The 21,726-nt window shown below is 31.9% G+C and overlaps 1 protein-coding gene across 3 annotated transcripts; it reads right to left on the bottom strand.

Moving 5' to 3' along the window:
- Window positions 1-2,884: 2,884 nt before the first annotated feature.
- LOC127731752 (baculoviral IAP repeat-containing protein 2-like) lies at window positions 2,885-10,702 on the bottom strand. Of its 3 annotated transcripts, none has more exons than XM_052240594.1 (5): window positions 10,588-10,702; window positions 8,787-9,295; window positions 5,449-5,633; window positions 4,586-4,601; window positions 2,885-3,463 (listed from the first exon to the last, which is right to left on the bottom strand). In XM_052240594.1, the coding sequence occupies exons 2-5, from the start codon at window positions 9,262-9,264 to the stop codon at window positions 3,222-3,224; spliced, it is 921 nt and encodes a 306-aa protein (XP_052096554.1). In that variant the 5' UTR covers window positions 9,265-9,295; window positions 10,588-10,702; the 3' UTR covers window positions 2,885-3,221. The 3 variants fall into 3 exon arrangements, with proteins under 3 accessions (XP_052096554.1, XP_052096556.1, XP_052096555.1); XM_052240596.1 differs by having other exon boundaries at window positions 8,787-9,352; window positions 10,588-10,692; XM_052240595.1 differs by having other exon boundaries at window positions 8,787-9,298; window positions 10,588-10,689.
- Window positions 10,703-21,726: the final 11,024 nt, after the last annotated feature.

Below are 21,726 nucleotides of genomic sequence, written 5' to 3'. Positions count from 1 at the left end.
TTTTATACTCATCTCAAACGAAACAGGGTATACAATACTTAATATCTTATGTTTTCTCATATCTGGATTTCTGCATTGAAAATAGCGAAATTGTCTTAAGTGCGATGTGTTTGTTAAAATACGACCGCAAATTCAGAACGTTAACAATACAAACGTATCAATGGATAATCAAAATCGGACTTCTTGTGCTCTTTCGTCGTGAAACTATAGTAGACGATTACACTGTAGAATATTGGCTTTTGCTATATATAATGTTTAATAGGTTTGTCTGGAGGAAAAGATATTTGGTTTTAGTATCAGGAAAAAAGGGTCTGCCAAAATTACTCTGTGGCAGATATAACGTAGATAACGTCAGAATTCTACAGAGTCCCTTCTGACATTTCGTTACGACACCGGTCTATTGTTAAGGCTTAACGTTTTCATAAATGTGTCTTTTTGGTAATTTTTGTCGTTTGGTTGCTGTTTCATTGACACATACTATACAACTCTTCTTCTGTTTTTTTTTTAATATGAATGAAAACAAATGATATCATTGTTTGGCGATATGACGAAACCTCTTTGAAATCATCGAATTGAAGAGGAACTAGATACATTAACGTATAATTGGCCAGGTACGTGGGTATCTAAATATGCAATAAAACATACAAATTAAATCTAAGTTGTTCGTAAAAAAAAGTATGATCAGAATCAAATCTTCTTTTCTCCTTGATTTTTATTTTAAGTAAATTTGAAAACTAAAGAACAACAAACAAGATTACCGAACTTCAAAATAAATTTAAAAAAGGAGAAATATCAATAGAAACTGACATAACCAAACACTCGACCATATCAACAACCTGAACGATTAGGAAACACCTGTTATATTCCCGACCTCATACCGGTCATTTCCAAAGAAAAATATGTATGACAGTTGAATATAATTCCGTTATTTTGACCAAATGTGATGAGCAACCCATCAAAGAAATAATTGGTTTAAATGATAATTATTGTTAACCAACAGGCAAAACAGTGTAAACATGCATCATAGATATACTACATTTCTCAGAATCTCGTGCTATTTTTTTATAATCTACTGTAATGCATGTGATGTATACAGAATAATCTTCAATTCACATACTTAGATTGAAAAGTTTTATTCACTGGCTTCGGCATTTGACTTTTTAGTATGGCTTGTCAAAGTGAGAAAGACTAAGTTTTATCTATTGTAAACACTTTACCTGTGCATTCATTTCACGTGAAATCTATAACGAAGTGTCTTTTTCTGTATATGTCTTTGAGCTCTTTAAAATAACTGTTGTACTAATGGGTTATATGTTACTTTTTGCTTGATGAATTTTCGTATGCTTTTGTCTTTCTAAAAGCTTAGCTCTTTCATAATGCACAGAGAATATGACACAGACATTCTACTTGGTAACAAGCAATACAGGTTACAAAGCACTATGCGATTATTGACAAACTCATAATCTATATATACAGGTTGCGTTAACATTTTGACTCCACATGCTATTGGAGTTATTACAATAAAATTAGTATTCGAATTTAGTATTCTCGATAATTTGCTATCTAAATAGACTCGGACACTTGTTTATTGTCAAAGACTTAATGCTGTCCTCTAGTTGTCATTTTGGTTATTTCTGCCGTTTAGGTGCTCTCTCATTAACACATTTGCCACACCTCTTAGAATTTCAAGTTGAAAACATATTAAATGAAATCATATACGTGTATACAAAGTTAGGGAAATACACAACACGCAAAAGGAAAAAAAAAGAAATGCGCTTGTATTGTTGTTATTCATCTTACAGTTACATTAAGGTGGTACCCAACACCTTGACTAATATTAATTTGGCTCGTTTAATTTTCATAAAATTTTGACAAAATGTTTACTTTGACCCTTTGATAAAAATATAAAAATTTCAAAAAATTTGAACCAACCACTTTATCAGAAAAATTTCATTGGTTATATAGCAGTTTGACAAACACTAATTTTGATCATTGAGAAGCTTAATATTTCCTGATTTTTACAGAGTTATCTCCCTGTAGTGTTAGGAACCACCTTAAGGCCTTTGTAACAAGTAGAAAAAAAAACAAAAAAATAAGAATAAAGAAATGGAATTGAAGTCTCATAAACTAAATAAACAATTACTGAGACAATAAGTATTTGAAATAAAACAATGAAATTGCAATGTTCATTACAATTTGTAACACTAGAAAATATTCTGATGATCTCTGAGGGTTTATTTAGAAAGGCCGCTTTATTGAGTTTTATTTACCTTTGCAGTGCCAGACGAATGAGGTTAGATGTCATACAATATACTCTGTGCCAAACGACCAAGATTTTGGAGTGCATACTCGTTTCCCCTATTTTACGAGATAACTAAAAAGTGCCGAAGCTCCCTGTTTAGGAAATTGTGATGCAAATACAACTAATTATTTTATTTAGTATTTGTTTCGTCATGGTTGTTGTCTCCTGAAGGAATTATTCATAATACTAGTGGCTATGTTGCAGGTGTTTCGAACTTTATTTTTCACAGGATGTTTATCTGATCATAAAATGAATATACGTTATAGCATGTTCTATAAATGTAATTACATAAAAAGAAAAGAATAAAGTTGTTTCCGTACAATTTGAGAAAAATTGATTTTCATGTCAATAAAAAACACGTTTTCTCCGATAATTATACAATTACAGTAGTCTATCATGCATTGCAACTCATTCACTGGATAGGTCAATAATCCAGATAAAACAATGAGTACTATGTAAACAAACCAGTATACAGGCGGGAACATTAGTATGCTGAATTATGCATACCCGTTTAAAGATCATGTAGTGTACCGACCTGTTAAAAACCGCCAAATTAAAAGGTTGTATAGTTGAACGTATATGTATTCTTCAATACTTTATTAAATAAACCCATCATATTAAAATACCAGGATTAATCTTTTGCACGCCAGAAAACATATATAATTACACAATTATACGAACTTTCCAAATAAAGTACAAATCTAACAAATTGAGATATAATTAGTACTCAAGAAACACATAGTCTCTTTGTTACTATTTTCAAATCGTCTTTGATTAGAGTGTATAACATTTGCAAACATTTTCATTATCTATAACAAAAGCGTTCAAAAACCAAAGCCTATATAAAGTTTAATGTTTGTTTTTGTCTTTTTTTTCTATAGCTGGAGATATAACATATTTTTTATATTCTGAAATGTTCTTACGGAACGTATGTTCGAATGGTATTTTTTATTGGTCCTCTGCAAATTGGACATCTGTTGTTTTCATATTTTAGATGTGTATAACAGGATTCACACAATGAAAAATGGCCACATGGTTGGATTGTTATCTGCAGTGGATTTGTTAGACAAACTTTGCACTGCAGTCTCTCATCTGTCGTTGTGTCTAGTGAACTTGAAGACAAAGACGTAATTGCTACGTACTTATTTCTATCAGAAGCATCTAAAGAAAAGAAAAAAACTTATTTTCACCCAATGGCGTTTAAAACATACGGAGGTTGAGTATGTAATAATTTGTTTAATGCTCTAAATTTGTGTTCAATGATTGTGATTTTACATAAGAGACTAACTGTTCAATGATTAGATTCACAAGTAGAGGATGTGACGACACCATTTATATATAAAAAATCAACTATAAACCGCATGTCAGATGTTACCGCACACTTTGTTTTACGATATAATACATGTGTTACTTAAGGAGTGACAATATACCAGGGGTGAACTCATGAGCTCTGGAAGTGTGTGCAGATACTGCTCCAATATACGCACCTATCGTGTTGCTCAAGATCATGAAAGTACTAAACCGGTGATAAATCTTATCATATGTATAAGGTATATCAAATTTGAGGATAAGAGAACAGGATTGTGGTTACGACAATCTAAACATGTCCGTCGTCATCTGTGAAAAAGATTGAAAGACTTTTTGAAAATTAAAGTTATTTTAAATTTCAAATGAAACAAAATATTTTTACTCTATGTTGAGACAACTATACAAAAAAAAAGTATGTTATTATTGCAAATGAGACAGCTCCCTACCAAATGACATAAAAGTTTATATCTATAGGTCACCGTACGGTTTTCGACAATCAGCAAAACCTATGCCGTATAGTAAGATATAAAAATATAAAGGGCCCCGAAATGACAAATGTAAAACAAAAAAACGAAAACGAAAAACTAAAGGTCAGATTTACAAACCAATAAACGAAAAACATGTATGATATTCTGCAACAAACGACAACCACTAAATTATAGAAATACATCGAACTTGTTCATTTTGATGCCAGATAACTATGCGAGCAACAACAATTATGACATCACGTAGCGTCATTAATGTAAAACTGTCTCGCAGACACGTAAGATATCAGACTAACGAAATAAACCTTACAAAATATAAAAAAGTAAAGACAAAGTATGGTATTTAAATCTTGAGGTATCCATTGTACATTGGTCTGACCTATGTTCTTAGAGCAAAACAGACACCAAAAAAAATGCTAACAAATGTTCGTCTTTTTGATAATCTTGCTAATTAGGGTCATAATTGTAAAACTAAAAGTATACTACTTACCATTCATTTCGATATTCTAAAACAGAATACGTAGATTTAAATAAAAATAGCTTGCGAAACCTCTAAATATATTATATAGATAACGTTGTTTTGTTGCGTTCTTTAAGGAAAAATTGTGTCTTTGTTTTTATTAGTGTGAAATCTCAGTAGACAAAAATTGTTATCATCATTAAACCGAATTTGATATCATAGATAGACATTACTAACAATATTGAGTCATATCATGTCGTTAAACCGATTTTATCTGTACTGGTTTATGGGTTCACAACAGCCAGCAAAAACATTTTAATTGTGAACAGATAACGATTACTATTCCACATCAACTGATACCGCCACAAGTATCTAAGTAATACAAATTGCCAGAAAATCTGCATTTCTTTATATATGTGTCCATGTTTGTTGAAACCATTTTTTTTTACCTTTCAGGCTACTTATATAGTATATCCTGGAATATGGCGTTGAAGTGGAATTGTCCCCAAATACGGAAAGTGATTTTATTACTAGATATTTTACTTGAGGGTATTAAATTTTAGGACACTTGAAAAAAAATTGAAAACAACACGTTTAATAATTTCATGCGTCCGAAGCGCTTTTCTGGATTTACCTTCATCAGGAACGCTCAAAGCCAAACATTTGAAATCCGAGGATGAATAAGTACCGAAACCGTTGAAGAGCTATATGACAAAAATACTTAAAATGAATAGCCAAATTCATTCTAAAATCTGCCTGAGGGAGTTGAAACCTTAGTTTCTTAATAATTTCAAAATTTAAAAACGGACAATTTTAGAAAAGTTTGTTAAATCATGTCAGTACCGAAGTACTGACTACTGAGCTGATGATACCCTCGGGGACTAAAAACTTACCTGTTCACAACTGTTGGATTCAAACTTGTGAAGGTCTACACACGACTGAATGCCATCTGCTATCAGATCTATTATATATGGACAGTCTGGTTGTAATAGATTATGTGTTTTGACAGGATCGTCATCTTTCTGCCATCGTCTATGTACCAGACCACACTCAAAACAAGCCACGATGTCGGCAAATCCTGTTAAAGAGACGTGAACTGTAGGTTCGTTGTTGTCTTATTGATGTATCCCAGATCTTTTATTCATTCATATATAAAAACAATTATAGGATTGCAGTTTTCAATTATTTATTTAAAAAATAAAATGATACATATGGTCACTTGATAATTTCCACTGATTAGGCCACACACCTTTGATATCTTGATCTTTGGACATCAGCTCTAAAAATAAAGCTAAGGCGAACGAACAAAATTTGTGTTATTTTCATTTTGTTTCTTGAAAATGAGTTTCTTACAGGCGAGTGATATACAAAAAAAGAGAGCAATACTTCAATTGTGTGATTTCAAAGTGTTTAAATTAATTCATGGACATGCGATTACTGGCCATGGATTATTTAATATCAAAACAAAACAAGGAAACAACAGATGTTTAAATGCGCACAGTTTCATTTATTAGTTTCTGTATTTTATCAGACTTTTTTTAGTCACACTGTGGTTTTTTTAACATTTGTTAGTATGAATTTTCCTATGACTTTAAATGGTTGAAAAAACAACAACAACAAAAACACTGCACATCCGTTTTGTATATCATAGAAAACCATGCATCCGTTCATGGATCAACTTCTTATTGTGAAGATTTAAAAACAAAAGTACCTAAATCCTAGATAATTTAAAGGATGAGGAAGACTTAAAAGCTGACAAAACAAACTCTCGACCATAACAACCAACGGGCTGGAAATCAACATGTATACTATAGTTAAGTGTTTAATAAACGGAAGTACGCTTATTAGGTTAATGGCACATTTTGAATACAGTATCAATATGTGTACGTATCCAAACATCTGTCCCTAAGATATTTATGACATAAGTTTGTTGTCATGCTATGGTCAAGATTGTTTGATTGCTGCTGAATATGGGAACTGTTCATACACATGATAGGTCAAAATAGAGATTGAGATGAGTCTATTGCTTTGTTCTAGAGCAAATTGATCAGCAAGATGTTTATCTTGCTAGCTCCCAGAATATCAAAATTTTCCTTTGAAAGGCCTGTGACCCTATTGACATACAGTAAGTATTCTGACTGACAGAACCACTATTTTGTTTTACTCCTCAAACCAACACATAATTTTAAAATCTTTTGATAGAATAAAAGTGGTAAAATAAATGACCCTAACCCCTATTAAGGCGACCATACCAGTCACAAGACCATCACTTATGTCATGTTAATACTTGTTGAATTCAATTTATCAATACAAGATTTCTGCTAGCATGACACAAGACCAATAGAGGGAAATGAGACTATCAAAATAAATGCTTTAGTGATTTGTTAGATAAGGTCACAGATATTTACAATTTAGTTCATCCAAAACAGATATGTTGAAGCCTATGGAAACAATGGTGCAGGATCGCTGGTTACGGTAGTTGTGGGTAAAATTAATGTGTTTGTGATCATCAAACGCAATAATCTACGATTTAATGTTTGTTTCGTAGACAAGTCCTTCGAACGTTTACACGTGTGATTAGAAAAAGATAAGAGGTAAACGCTAAAAAACGAAAAAAAAACCCAACGAATAATGCAATCGTAAAAACATCAAGATGACAAGCTCTAAATCATCCAGAGTCTATATAAGTTCTAGAAATTTAACAGAAACAAATCAAATCAATGCCATCAATACCAATCCCCAAAATAACAAAACACATATAGATAGATTGACGTCGTACTTGCACGATCTGTGGATGAAATTTAAATCAGTTTCATATGTACACATGAGCACACCTCACCCTTTACATATCAAGAGTATATGTTGTAAAGATTAGACACTATTAATCCTGCACAGTCCAACTAGCAATTTGGAAAGCACGGCCTACAAGTGCCCGATACTACATGTACAGGATGCTTCCGTTTAAGAAAGAACAACACTCTTAACATGGTTTATAATGTTTTAGCTAAAAACGTATTTGAAATCGGTATTTTAGAATTACATGCACGTAATAAGTGTGAAACCCTTAAGCAAATTTGTAATGCAAAATAAAAAAAAAAATACTGTGGCAAAACACAGGAAAGCTGTATCAATAGAAATGAAAAAAAATTTTTTTTTAGCAGTATTAGATCAGAAAGTGTTCTGTAATTTGCTCTAACTGTTACTCGTGGTTCAACAAAATAAATGAGTAATAGATATAGACCCTTCGTTCATTTCACTGCAATTTGTTAGAAAATCTTTAAAAATAAAAGAAAATGATTTCCGTTTTGAGAATTGTATTGTTTTATTTAATCTGATGTAATTGAAAAGAGTACCGGTCAAGAATTGTGTTATGCTTCATTTGATGCCGAAGCAGGCTAAAAATATTACGAAATGCGATCAAGTTTAGAGAAATGTCATGCACTTTAACAAATACTGTGCATGAAATTTGGAAAAAAAGTGAGGTTTAATGAATATGTTTGAGCTAAAACTTCTGCCAAATTGTTATATATAATATAAATTGTTAAGTTAAACGTATTAGATCTATTTTCCACGATATAACTTGACTTGCAACAAAAATAACTTCGTAAAAGATAAAATATGAAAATTGACATCTAACAAACAAATGTTTTGTGATTATATGTATAACCTATACATTTATCGGTTTAAGAATATCTTCTTATTTTTGAATCACTGGACTAAATCTAGCCTATGCATACATCCTCTTTTCATGTACATGTATACATTATTTTCCTTGTTAATAACTACAATCAACTCTACTTATTCAAGGAAAACACTAATGCATGACATGTCAATAGAATAAGAAAGAGACAACTTTCAAAGTATGCAATTCAATTGTAATTCGCAGTGAAGTATTTTTTTTTTAAATAAATAATACTTTGTTGTTATTTTGCGTATCATTTCCTATTTTGGCATTTTCGGTTGTTCTGTTGATGTTTTTACCATGAATATTTACATAATTTAACAAAAACAATAACCGAAAAAAACCCAAAAAAAAAGAACACAAAATGCAGTCGAAAACAGTTGAAACAGGGTTGTGCTGTTTTACAAATTACCACAAAGCTTTAGAAAGTCCTGGACACACCTTGACGCTTTATAAATATATATAAAAGCATTATTTTTAGGGAAACCAACCTGCAAATGCGACTGGTATTATTATTGTGGATTTGCAACCCGTTAAACTTGTATTTACCTTTGTAAAAGAAACCTGCCATAGCAAACATCCATATTGGTAACGTGCACGTTGATTGCCAACCAATAAAGGATTGTTTCCGAATTGTCAATTTTGAGTAAGATCTAAACTTTGCACGATTACTCCGCTTTTCGTTTCCGTCACCAATTTGTTTTCGTGTGAACAGCAATTGTTGTTTCTTTTCAATTAGTTCATTTGCATGTTCATCTGTATGTGCGACAAATCCTTGATAACTGATTATCCCATTTTGATGTTGTCTTATTGTGGTCTGTACAACCGAACCAATATATTCATTTTGCATGTTTTGAGAAATGTTGTTTTTACTTTCATTATGGAAAACGCCTCGATTTTCTGCAAAACCTCCGAACTGGCCACTACAATAGACTTTGGATCCTGAGTCTACATCAGCGACGATATTGTCCGTTGGAAATGTATAAACCTTACTCTTTGATCCATCAGCACTACACTGAACGCTCATATTTTCGATTCTTATGGATACATGTTATGACCTGCTAAACAATGTAATCAGTTTTATTATCTTCCTGGTTTATATTTATCATCATTTCCTAAAAATAGTGTGCATATTTACATGCTATTGATAATAGTAGAATACTTTACAGTGAAAAGGTTATAAAGTCAATCATAATTATCAACAACTATATTATAATTGACATGTCCGTAATGTTCAATTAGATAATTATTAATAATTCACTTTCTGTTTTTACCTTAACTTTTATGTTGTGATTTTCAATTGTAGTTAAGTACAGTTGAATTACATATTATAATAGCTTTTTTAACGAATAAAAATTTCCGATAACACATATATATATATAATAGTACTTGGGACTTAATCTTAATTGCGGAATCGGGATTTTGACGGAATATGGAATGTTTTTCGGAAATTTTAAGAAATATTTCCGAAGTTGAAAATAAGTGTTACATTCATATATTTAATGTTATCAGCATGTTGCTCTGTTCCTCAATGTTCTAATCAGCGGGGTCATGTTTTTCCACAAGATAAAACATTGACAAAGAAATAAATTAAAAACAAGATACCAGAGAATAACCATAGAGAGAAATCCAGCATTAAGTGCAGGTCTTTAAAACTTTCTAAAAAGTACACTTTGACTGAACAACAAACAGACACACAACACAACATAGAAAACTAACGACTGATCAACATGTAAGAGTTCATAATAACGTAGTTTTAATATTACGATTTGTTTGACCTGTTTTCATATGTTTCAGTATCTACAAATCTGTTTACAGTGATATGAAAGTGTGAGCCTGGAGTAAAATTTTTGTTCAGTATTACGGTTGAAAATACAAAGAGGGTTTTATTTTCATGGTGTGTATGTTTTGTCTAATCGTTCACTGATCTTGAAAAAAGTATGTCCAGCTCAAAATGGCATCTAATCTAAAATAACTTTCTATCATCAACACCATTTTCCGCAAATGACAAAAACTGTAGGGAATAAAAATTTGCAAAAACTAACGCTGTTCCGGACATTGGAAAGCACGATGACCAGTAAGCTACACCCACACGTCTGGTTTTTAAAACTAACTTTTTTGAAAAACATTAATTTACTAAATAACTTGATATATTGAAACAGCTAGACATACCATTTTTGTCACCATATACCATCTGTAACAAGACGTATGACTTACTAACAAGGTTAAATTACTCTGTTTATCCATCGATATCAACAACATAAACAAAAAGTATAATGATATCAAATTGTGTACACAATAAATCTGATACAAATATACATTTAATAAAATCAATGAGATAACTACTTACATGTACGCTTTGTTAAAATCAACCGGTTTCTATTTTTAGTTTACTAAGTAAGCTTCCGTATATAAAATTTCCAATTTCGTATGTGGTATTTGTTCATATGAACTGCATAACTTTAAACTTGTTGACCTAAAATATAAAAGAAATATTGAAGCGTGATAATAGTTTTAAATGTAACATAGAAGTTTCAAATGATATACATTTCAATCAATATTTATACATGCTAAACATAAATAAAATAAACCTTATGCTTATGTCAGTTGTGCTTTCTTGTATTTCATTTGTTATCATACTTGTTTTTCAATTGCTGTTATATGTAGATAAATTGTAATAGATTCTACTTTTTTGATGTTCACATAGTTTTTATAATCTCATGTCAACAATGTGTCGAATGAGGTATCTCAATTTCTCTGACTGAACAGAATTGTACAAATTTATCCTCTGTTAAATTTTTAAATTACTAAACCGATACTACCAAAGGCACAAAATAATGTTACGACGCATGAACATAAAGCCCCCAATGGTAAGCCGGATATATTTGATCAAATTACAGGAACCTTAGTCCTCTATAAGTTCAGATTTAAGTGTGGTTCTTGTTTTTTTAGTTAAACCTCATGTTTACATTTGTGTTTTGTTTTTACTTTGCCTCTTACTTTGCCTATTACATGTATTACTTTGTGGGTTTCTTTTGAAATTTGAAGTCATGGTCAGGACGTTGGCAATCTTCTGTTGATTTTTAATGTAAGAAACATATTCTGTTTGTTTTGAATTCTTAAGAGTTCTAAAGGATACCTTACTGAAAATCATATTTATTATAATTCAACTTGGAAAATATCAGCAATTATTACATTTCTATTTCATTCATAACTTGTAGACCTGTACTGACTTCCACTACGTGTTGATTAGACTTTTGTCTGGAAGGATGATTAATATTTCTTTTGCATCATATCAACTTTAACTGCAACAAAAGGTAACATATTGCAAAACAGTTCTTTGAGTTCGAGTTCTCGAACATTGTTTACGATGAAAACGATTCCTAGACGACCGGATGATGTAAGTTAATTGCTGCTTATCAAAACAGACATTCAAAAGAGAGGCGAAGGATACCAAACGGAAATTCAAACTCATAAGTCGAAAATAAACTGACATCGCTATGGAACAAAAAAGAAACAGACAAACAGACAAACAACAGTACACAAAACAACATGTAAAACCAAAGACTGAGCAACACGAACCCCACCAAGAACTGGGGGTGATCGCAGGTGCTCTGGAAGGGTAAGCAGATCCTGCTCAACATGTGGCAACCGTCGTGTTACTCATATTAGTACAAAACCGGTGATGTTTCTAATTCGGTAGGTCACATTCAGAGGAAGGGGACGAGATTGTAGTTACGACATTGGAACATATCCATCGTCATCTGTGAAACAGATATTCCATAGCGGTCAACCAACTCGTGATGCTGTCCGTAAAATTTACGACGGGATGATTTCAACTTCACCAATTGAAACTCTTGGTTTAATAGCTTCCTTGTGAGCAGCAACCCTCTATCAAGGAAATCATGATAGGAAACACAAGCCCTGGAATATCGTATCAACTGGGAGATACATACTCCGTATGCAGGCTCTGCTGGAATGTTGCTACATAGAAATGGAAAGTTTACAATTGGGAAGCTTAAATACATAAGATACATAACAAGATGTACACTCTCTCATTAACGCAAATCTTAGAAGGTACGATTGCGATTTCAGAAATTTGAAATCAAGAAGAATTCTCATTGTAGTAAAAATTCAAAGATAACAAAAATGATGATTTTGTAAAGACTTGAATATTAAATAAAACTATAGTTATATAGCTTACAATTTTTAGATATAAACTCAACATCGATACCAGGATTCAAATGTTGTACGCCAGACGCGCGTTGCAGACGCGAATGTCGTCTACAAAAGACTCATGAGTGACGCTTGAAGCAAAAAAGTAAAAATTTCCAAATATAAACGATGTTGAAGAACATTGATGATCCAAAATTCTAAAACGTTTTACCAAATGCAGCTAATTTTAAGGAAATCTAATTCTGGGATATAAATTTCTAAATATTATGAAAATTTCAAAGATTTGCTAACAGTTAATCTATAATTGTGACCAGGCCGATGATAATTCATGTCAACACACACGTGCTGACTACTGTGGTAGTGATACCCTTGGGGAGGAAACCTCCACTAGCAGTGGCATCAACCCAGTGCGCTACGTGGTTGTAGATAAACTCATCAGAGATACCAAATTTTGCACGCCAGACCAGCGTTTCGTCTACAAAAGACAAATAATTGCGATCGAATAAAACATTTTAAAAGGCGAGTATTGAGGACCAATGGAAATATTAGCATCATATTTCATATGCATGTTCATTTTGATAGAGACAATAACAATAAGCATACAGTTGTATCAATATCAACATGTGGAATTATATGTCATTAAATAAAGTACAAAGTACAAGCAAGACGAGGACAATTTGAGAAACCGTTAATTTGAAATAAAGGCCTAAAGTTTGTCAAAACGAGATAAATGTTGATACTGTTTACATTCCTTTTGCAATTACGCAAGGTCCGGCGTTTCTCACACATTTTATAAAGTCTTTACAGCAAATCCGTTGCATGTGTAATAATTTATAGTGTCTTGGAGAACCTGGTTTGTTTATTAGTTGTAACTGTTTTGAACTAGATTTCAGTAAATGAAAGTACCCTAATGTTGGTGCTATGTGTCAATTAGTTTTATGTTATTTGTTTTTGTGCCTAGTACCGATCGTTTGAGTTTAGCCAATTGTAACTGATTGTAACAGTTTTTTTCTTATGTTGTGCTGTACCACCCTTATCCTTGGTTTATGTGCCCGTCTCGTGTCAGGAGTCTGTTCAGTAAGTATCGTTGGTTTATGGCTGTTATATTTGTTTTTCGTGAATTGTTTTGTTAAAGATTATGCATTAGTTTTCTCAAATTTATTGTTTTGAATTTTTCGTGTCGGGGCCTTTTATAGCCGACTATATGGTATGGGTTTTCTCACTGTTGAAGGCCATACGGCTGGCTATAATTGCTTGCATCCACTTTATATGAACTTTAGTGGATAGGTGTCTAATGGGTAGTCATACACACTACATTGTATATATGTTTTATTATTATATTGTCAACTCTTTTTCACAAAACATTTTTGAATTGAAAATTGCAATTGAGCAACACGATGGGTGTAACATATGAAGCATGATCTGCTTACCCTTCCTGAGCACCTGAGATCATCCTCATGTTTTAGTGGGGTTCGTGTTGCTCAGTCTTTAGTTTTCTATGTTGAATTTCGTGTACTGTTGTTTGTCTGTTTGTCTGTTTGTCTTTTTCCTTTTTGGCCATGTCAGTTTATTTTCGACTTATGAGATTGAATGCCCCTTTGGTATATTGCGTCTCTCTCTCTCTTGCACGCTCCGTGAGGTTTTAAAAGTTAGAAAATTTACATAACCGACGATGTAGGAATCTGATGATGTCTTTGGGTTAGGGTTAATTACCAATCCGCTATGGTGTGATATCTTATCACCTGATATAACATATTTTATAGGCGTATCACGACGGATGTCAAATGTGAAGCGGCGTATGCTTAGCTTTCCTAGGCACCTGAGATCACATCAAATTTTTAATTTGGTTCGTGTTGCTTAGTTTTTGGTTGTTGATGCAGTGGTTTATAGACCGTTGTTTTTCATTTGTTCATTTTCTTCATGGTTTGACATAGTATTTTCAGTTCTTTTTTTTTTTTTTTGATTTATGAGTTTTAATATCAAATTGGTTATCGTCCGTTTCTCTTGAAGGAATAACTAACGAATAATATGAGCATCATATTGTTTATTCCAGTTGATTCTGTTACAGACATTGACAAGGAGGTGGCGCTATAACTGAATAGACTTATTTTCAAAGGTAAACATACTTTGTTTATTTCAGTTCTGTTAACATTAACAATTTTTTTATTGCACAATTAAGTTGTTAATAACTGGCCTATATGATATAGTAAGAATACTTATAATGATGTTGTTCTATCGCTGTGTCTGTTGTTTAATTCGTAGATTTCATTTTGCTTAATGTATAGTGTTAAGGTAGATGGGGTGTCTAAATTATAATCCATAGAATTTTTTAATAATTTGCCAAAATGTAGTTTATATCATGCTTTTTAAAAAAAAATAATAAAAAGAATGGGTCACGGGCCTTATTTTCACGCTACAGGTTGTGCAAAATTGACAGATTTTGTATAGATTATGCATGGAAAACCCAATTTTCTGCCATAAAATGAAAACTACACCATAGAATTTTGAGATAAAATATGAGAAGATAGGTCTAATAGTATGCTTTCAGATAAGAAAAAGAAAAAATGGGGTCACCGGACCCGTTTTCATGCTACATAATAAAATAGGTAAATTCCTAACACATTCTATTGTAAAAGTAACATTATGTGAATTATCTGCCCTTACATTTGAGTTGCTTCCCCTTATGTGGCAAAGTTGGAAAAAATAGAATCAAACAAAAGTATTCTGTTTTTTTTGTAAAATACAACCATAAATATGATAAAATATGTCATTTTCTATATTGAAATGAATATTCTTACACATGAATTACCACCTATTCTCAAAATTTGCACCTTTTATTATAAATCTAGACCGACTGTTTTCTGGTATTTCAAAATCCAAGATGGAGGAAGACACCCTATCTACCTTAAGAAATACATTAACTGTACCAATTGTATTGTGCAAATCGACAGTTAGTCTCTACAGTGATGCATGAGGCCAAAACATTTTGAAAACCAAACACATAGTTTTAAACACCCAAGTGCTGACAAAACCAGAAAAGGAAAAGTATTGAACGGCATGTATTTTCATTAGTAGGTAAAATGTTTTGACCTAACTTTTTTTCACCTCTTCAAGCACTCTCCAATAAGCCAAGATATGTTACTGTAATTTGTGTTTATTAAACTTCTTATACCGTTTCGTTTCATGTTAGTGCTTATTTTTTTCAAATTGTATGATCTTCTTGTACGTGCAAAAGTTTTCGTTTGTCTTATTGGAGTATTTGGTTTTTGTTGCAGTTCTAAGATTGTATCTGCCTTGGCTCACACCCAACAGCAAGCTATAAAGTGCCCCAAAATGACTAGTGAATAACAATTAAAACAGGAAGCATTTTTATCAGTATGTTTACAAGTCATTAAACTTTACTTATATGCAATAACTTTATGCAATTCATTATCAAATAGAATATGTAGTGTTTTCTTTGTAGCTCTTGTTTTAGACGTGTGTGTCAAATTAGTGACAAAAGAATTACAATTGCATCAGCAAAAGTATTTGAAAGGCTTTCATGTTATCATATTTGAATAATGAAAAACACATACATATTCCTAAAACAGAAAAATTCTAACTGTAGGAATTCAATACGCTTACAAAGATAACCAGCTGAGCCAAATGTTCAATATGAAACAATGAATCTGAACTTGTAAAAGGAAAGCAATCCTTTATTTCTGAATGAATTTTTTGTTTCTTTGGCACTACCGATTTGTTTTTTTTACCAAATGCCTCAACTTTCTAACAGATTACAATTTAGAAAGTAACAAAAAACAAAACATCCGGACTTATCAGGTATTTATGAAAGTCAAAATGCTTATTTCAGATTTGTATCTGTTCAGTGATAATAATTGGTTAATATTATGAAAGGTATTTTCCATGACCTTGAAATTAGCAATTCAAATTTTATTTGAGAAAAGCAAGGTCTGATAAGTTAAATTCAATATTTGTATATGCTACAATCATTCATCTTTTCTAACAGGATATTGAAAAGTTCAGGTATGAACAATTCCTTAACTGTTGTCTGACAATTTCCCATGGCTTGATATTCCTTACCACCGATAAACTCTTGGAATATTTAATGAATCGACTAGTAGATAAAATACATTGCAGTTAGGAGAAAATAATTCCCCGAAATGTTTTATATAAATTAAATCTTATATATACTTTTTGATTACAAGATATATTTAAAAAATAAAACGATTTCTATAATCAAAGTAATGGAAAGTGTTGAAATTTGTAAAATTTGTATTAATGATTAACAACTATAAAACAACATATCACAAAAGTATTATCTCTTCAATATGTCTCATTTGATTTGCTTCTACGCTTGTAAAGTATATACAAATTACTGAGGTCATATAAACAGCTTCCAATTAAGAACCCTTAAAAGGGCAATTACCACAGACACGTTTAAAATTATGTCATTAGTTTTATATTTATAGAAAATCAAAACCATGATAGTACGCACTGTGTATGTATGTCCAAACACCTTCATTAGAATAAATGTTCAAATTCGAAAACTGAGGAGGGGGAAGAGGAAAGAGAAAGCTGGACAATCAATGTAATCCACATGCACAATGAACTGATCAGAACAGCCAAATCCTTCACTGGTCAATACGTCCGAGTGATTTTTTTAAACTTGAAGTTCAAAAGAATTAAAAAGCCAACATTTGAAATTGATTATCAATCGGAGAATATTTTAAATTAGATTATTGAGGCTTTTTTTCATTGTTGATCTTTAGTAGTGTTCGTTTTATTATAATAAACATATCGAGACTGCGCTTTATGTATTCCAAATTGATTTTGTCTATTGTTTTAGATCGTTGGTTGACTTCTTAATAGCAGTTCTTTATATATGTTTATTGTTTTCGTGCTATTTCTAAGGCCAAACTCTTTTTTATTCATTTTAATCCGCTTCAACAGTTTACTCTACCTAAACATACATAATATTCAAACTTAGTTTTGCGTTTGTTGTTTTGTACATTAACCAGGCCGTTTGATTTCCTGTCTGAATTTATTTACATTAAGAGGTATGGGATGTTCTCATAGCTAAAGGCTTTAAAATACTAGGTCCCAAAGTTTCGAAATTTCATCCGTGCTTGCATAAACAGCATATTAATCTAAGATAAGGTTGTCTTGAGCAGTGATACTTACGGATCCATTACATGAAACCATTTTTACATAAGCATATAGATTTGCATGCATGGTCTTAGTTTTCAATTTTGGTATTGGGAATTTGTGACCGAAGCTGTATAACATACCTCGCCTACCCTATCGACAAATTTGATATACCTCTGTTTTGTGTTGACGAGGTTGCCTTTTCATTTTTTGTTTCTGCCATATGTTGCCTCCATATCGAAATGTCAAACGAGGTAGGTCCAAGCAAACATATTGCATGCCGTATTCAGCCTTTTGCAAAGCAATTTTTCATACTTTTAACTGATTGTGATCATGTTTTCTACACGACAAGCATTTCATTGCACATGCTAAAATGTACAGTGAACAACTTTTCGACTATTTTAGATTAAGGAATATATCTCCCTCATGCGAAGCTCTGATTCCTTGTCCAGTTTCGGCTAGACTTTGGGTCCTTGTGGTTGATCAGCTCTATAACGTTTGTATTAGGTTTTGGTTCTCAACATATTTTGGCCTCGACTATCACTGAACAGACATTCATTATCAACATGTGTATCTGGTGCTGTAAACTTGGTACCGTAAATATAATTCTTCAGGTAACAATCTGATTGGGAAGTCGAATGCAACGGACACAAATTAGCTTAGGGATAATAATGAATCCGCAGTATTTGTGTACAAGAAATGATTTTCCTAAATAATTTTCTGCCGGTTTGTTGCAAACAAACATTATAAGAAGGTTAATAAAGGAATTATCGGAGAACAATGAAAACATAAAGGGCTTAAACAAAAAAGTAAAAAAAGTATAAAGTCGACTTCGGCTTTGTTTAAGTAAAGTGAATAGTGTAATACAGGTACGGGCATATTTTTTTTTAATACAGAACCAATGCCGTTTCTAATCCCGGATTGCTGCATACAATTGATTGCGATGACATATATGCTAAAGCATAACTGACTATTCCCTAAAATCATAGAAAATAAGAAATGGTTGATGAAAATGTTCCTTGTAGTATGAGTGTCGTACAATTTCAAACTATTGACACTTAAGAAGTGGCTGAACGGCAGATGTAAACAAATTGGTGACACACTTCAACTCAACAATATCAGGCTGCAGACAAAATATACAATCATATCCTATTAAAGAAGACATAAAAGTTTGACAACTATTTTTCTTGTGCAATGGGTGTTGTAAAATTTCAAACTATCGGCTAACAGAAAGTGGATGCATGGCAGATGTAAGAATACTTACACGTTAAAATTCAGCTTAATCAAGCTGCAGACCAAAAATAAAATCGTTCCCTTCTATAGAAGACAAGACAATTTTGGTGAAAGTTTCCTATCCAAAGTATTTTGGACGGACAGATGGACGGAGTCGAGCGGTAACTACTATAGCTTTTACTGTTGGCCACTTGTAAAGATATATAATATTATTTCATTAAAGTTAATGTGTTTATTTAACAGGCTTCTTTAAATAGAAAGTATTAGTCCTATAGATCTACAAGTTATAATTCAAAATGTTCATACGGCGTTAAACTACAGAAAACAACTGTTGGCATGATTATGCATATCTCAGTCAATATGTACGGTAGTGAAACCAGTTGAACTCTTCACACTGGTCACCATTATATGTGAACTCATATCTTTGCTTCTATTTCCCTTTGTCAAAAGGTTCAATACGCAAGATATTGTATTTAAATTTCTGTAGTAAAACTACAATGAAAATAAGCAAAGTGTGTGATGAAGTTTCCGGAGACCCATTTGAACTAAACTAAACTCTGATTATCATCTTTCGGATGATAAAATGTATTCTTTGTTAAACTCGCAGTTTTACAAAAATCTATCGCTGAGTATCAAAATAAACAGCTTAATATAGAGCATGTAGAAACCAATAACTATCTTGCACTAAATAATATTAAATCCTGTTGCGCTGATGCATTAATGTTTTGGTATACCACTGGTATATTCAAGAGGAATTTTGCATCAATATATTCATATTAGGTTGAAAGTGTCACAAAAAAAAAGACAACGCCTGTTAAAACAGTCATGCTGATAAATATAAGAAAAATATTTCACAACTTATAAAAACAACACTTTCACACGGACAGAAATACAATCGATTCATAATTAAGGATGTTCACTACTCTGTTTCAAACTAACAAGCTTTTTAAAAGACTGTTATAAAATGATAGTATATAAATAAAGGAACTAAAAAAGCAGAAAAAAATGAAGGGTCCGTGTGCTTGTTTTCGAGATATAAGCCACTGAAAATTTGGCGGGAAATGATTCTCTCTAGATTTTTCATACTTTTAACATTGTCCGCTTTTCTCTTTTAAAAACTATGAAAAAATAACAAGGATTTTGTAAGATTTTCAAATATGGCTTTTAAAACTATATGTAATAAAATTATGAAAAGAAAATTAGGGGTTAGTGGACAAAATTTTTTGATGGCAAAAAATGGATAAAACCAGAGGATTCCGAAAATCTTGTAAAATTCATAAAACAAGAGGAGCGAACATCCTTAAAAGCAATATTTTAATTCGTCTTTATGATGTGATTTCCGTTGTAATTCATCAAAAACGATAGATAATTATTGGTACCAACCGAACCAATTGAGTATTGAATAACATAATCCATGATTACCGTTTTCTTTTATTTCAAGAAAATGGATTACATTGTTGAGGAAGAAGTCCGTTAAACCATATATTTCATGGACATGATGGATATAGGTCTAAATTATGTTTAAAGCATAAAAAAGATTGTCGTTTGTTGATGTGGTTCTTAAGTGTGTCTCGTTTCTCGTTTTTTTTTATATATAGATTAGACCGTTGGTTTTCCTGTTTGAATTGTTTTACACTAGTAATTTTGGGGCCCTTTATAGCTTGTTGTTCGGTGTAAGCCATCCGTGTTGAAGGCTATACTCTTTGACCTATAATTGTTTACTTTGTATACATTGTGACTTGGATGGAGAGTTGTCTCATTGTCACTCATACCACATCTTCTTATTTCTATCTATACCCAACGGTTAAGATACAACTTTTACCAATGACTCTATTTCAATGTCCAATTTCGACGATAAGCAACATACATATGTGTAGTAGATATTTATTATATTTTCTACAAATAAATGATCGATTTGTTAGTGCAAATTTAAAATTTCAAGTGAGACTTCACTTAAAAGTAAAACAAATCTTATTTAACCATACGCTTTAAGTGGGCTCTTTGGTGATCTGTGTATGCTTTTGTTATTATCTTTGAGCTGTCTTCTATCTATAATATCAATTATATTGGCCATATTTCTTTGAATTTTTTGTTTGCCCTCCTGTTATGGTCTTACCTTGTTCAATATGAAATTGAATTTACAATGATGTTGAATAAATATCTTAATCATGTTAATAATCGAATGCAATCCTGTTCGATATGAACTATATTGCAAATAGCTTAAACAAAATTTATAGTGAATTACGCAAAAAATATTTTCGTGTCCAGATAACCTCTTCTTTTTCTGATGATTTTGGTAGATTGTTATTAACGTTAAAAAAGGATTAGTATAGACCTTCTTAATTCCTTTATTTGACACTAAAATAATGTGATTTAACAAACAAACCAAGGAGATGTAGTATGATTGACAATGAGACAACTATCCGTCAAAGTACAAATGACGTGGATATAAGCAATTATATGTCACCATACGGCCTTTAACAAAGAGACAAACTCGTAAATAATAGTCAGCAACAAAAGTCCCCGACATGAAAAATGAAACAATTCAATGAGAAGAAAACACGATACAATTTAAGAAAAAAAATATATGTCAGACATGCACCAATGACAACCACTGAATACGGGCTTCTGACTTGAGACATGCACATAAAGAATGTAGCCGGATTAAACATGTATGCGAGCACCTAAATCCTCCGTCTTATCATTCTTTTTTTTAGATAAAATGACGAGAAATTCCATTTACGAAAAACATATATGACAAGAACCACACTGAATACAGGTGTCTGACTTAGGACATGCACATACAGAATGTAGCCGGTTTAAAAATGTTCGTGAGCACCTAAATCCTCCGTCTAATCATACTTGTTTTAGATAAAATGACGAGTAATTCCATTTTTCTCCTCTTATATTTGATGCGTTTTAGTTCTAGTTTTAG

The sequence above is a fragment of the Mytilus californianus genome, unplaced genomic scaffold (assembly GCF_021869535.1).
Source record: "Mytilus californianus isolate M0D057914Y unplaced genomic scaffold, xbMytCali1.0.p SCAF_20, whole genome shotgun sequence".
Classification (NCBI taxonomy): Eukaryota; Metazoa; Mollusca; class Bivalvia; order Mytilida; family Mytilidae; genus Mytilus; species Mytilus californianus.
This window is presented reverse-complemented; position numbering and strand designations above follow the sequence as displayed.

Excerpts from the sequence above, each read along its gene's own strand:
- LOC127731752 (XM_052240594.1), bottom strand. The coding sequence starts at position 9,264 with ATGAGCGTTCAGTGTAGTGCTGATGGATCAAAGAGTAAGGTTTATACA. Across the intron at positions 5,634-8,786 it reads GGCAGGTTTCTTTTACAAAG|GATTTGCCGACATCGTGGCT; the intron begins GTAAATACAAGT and ends TCTCTTTAACAG.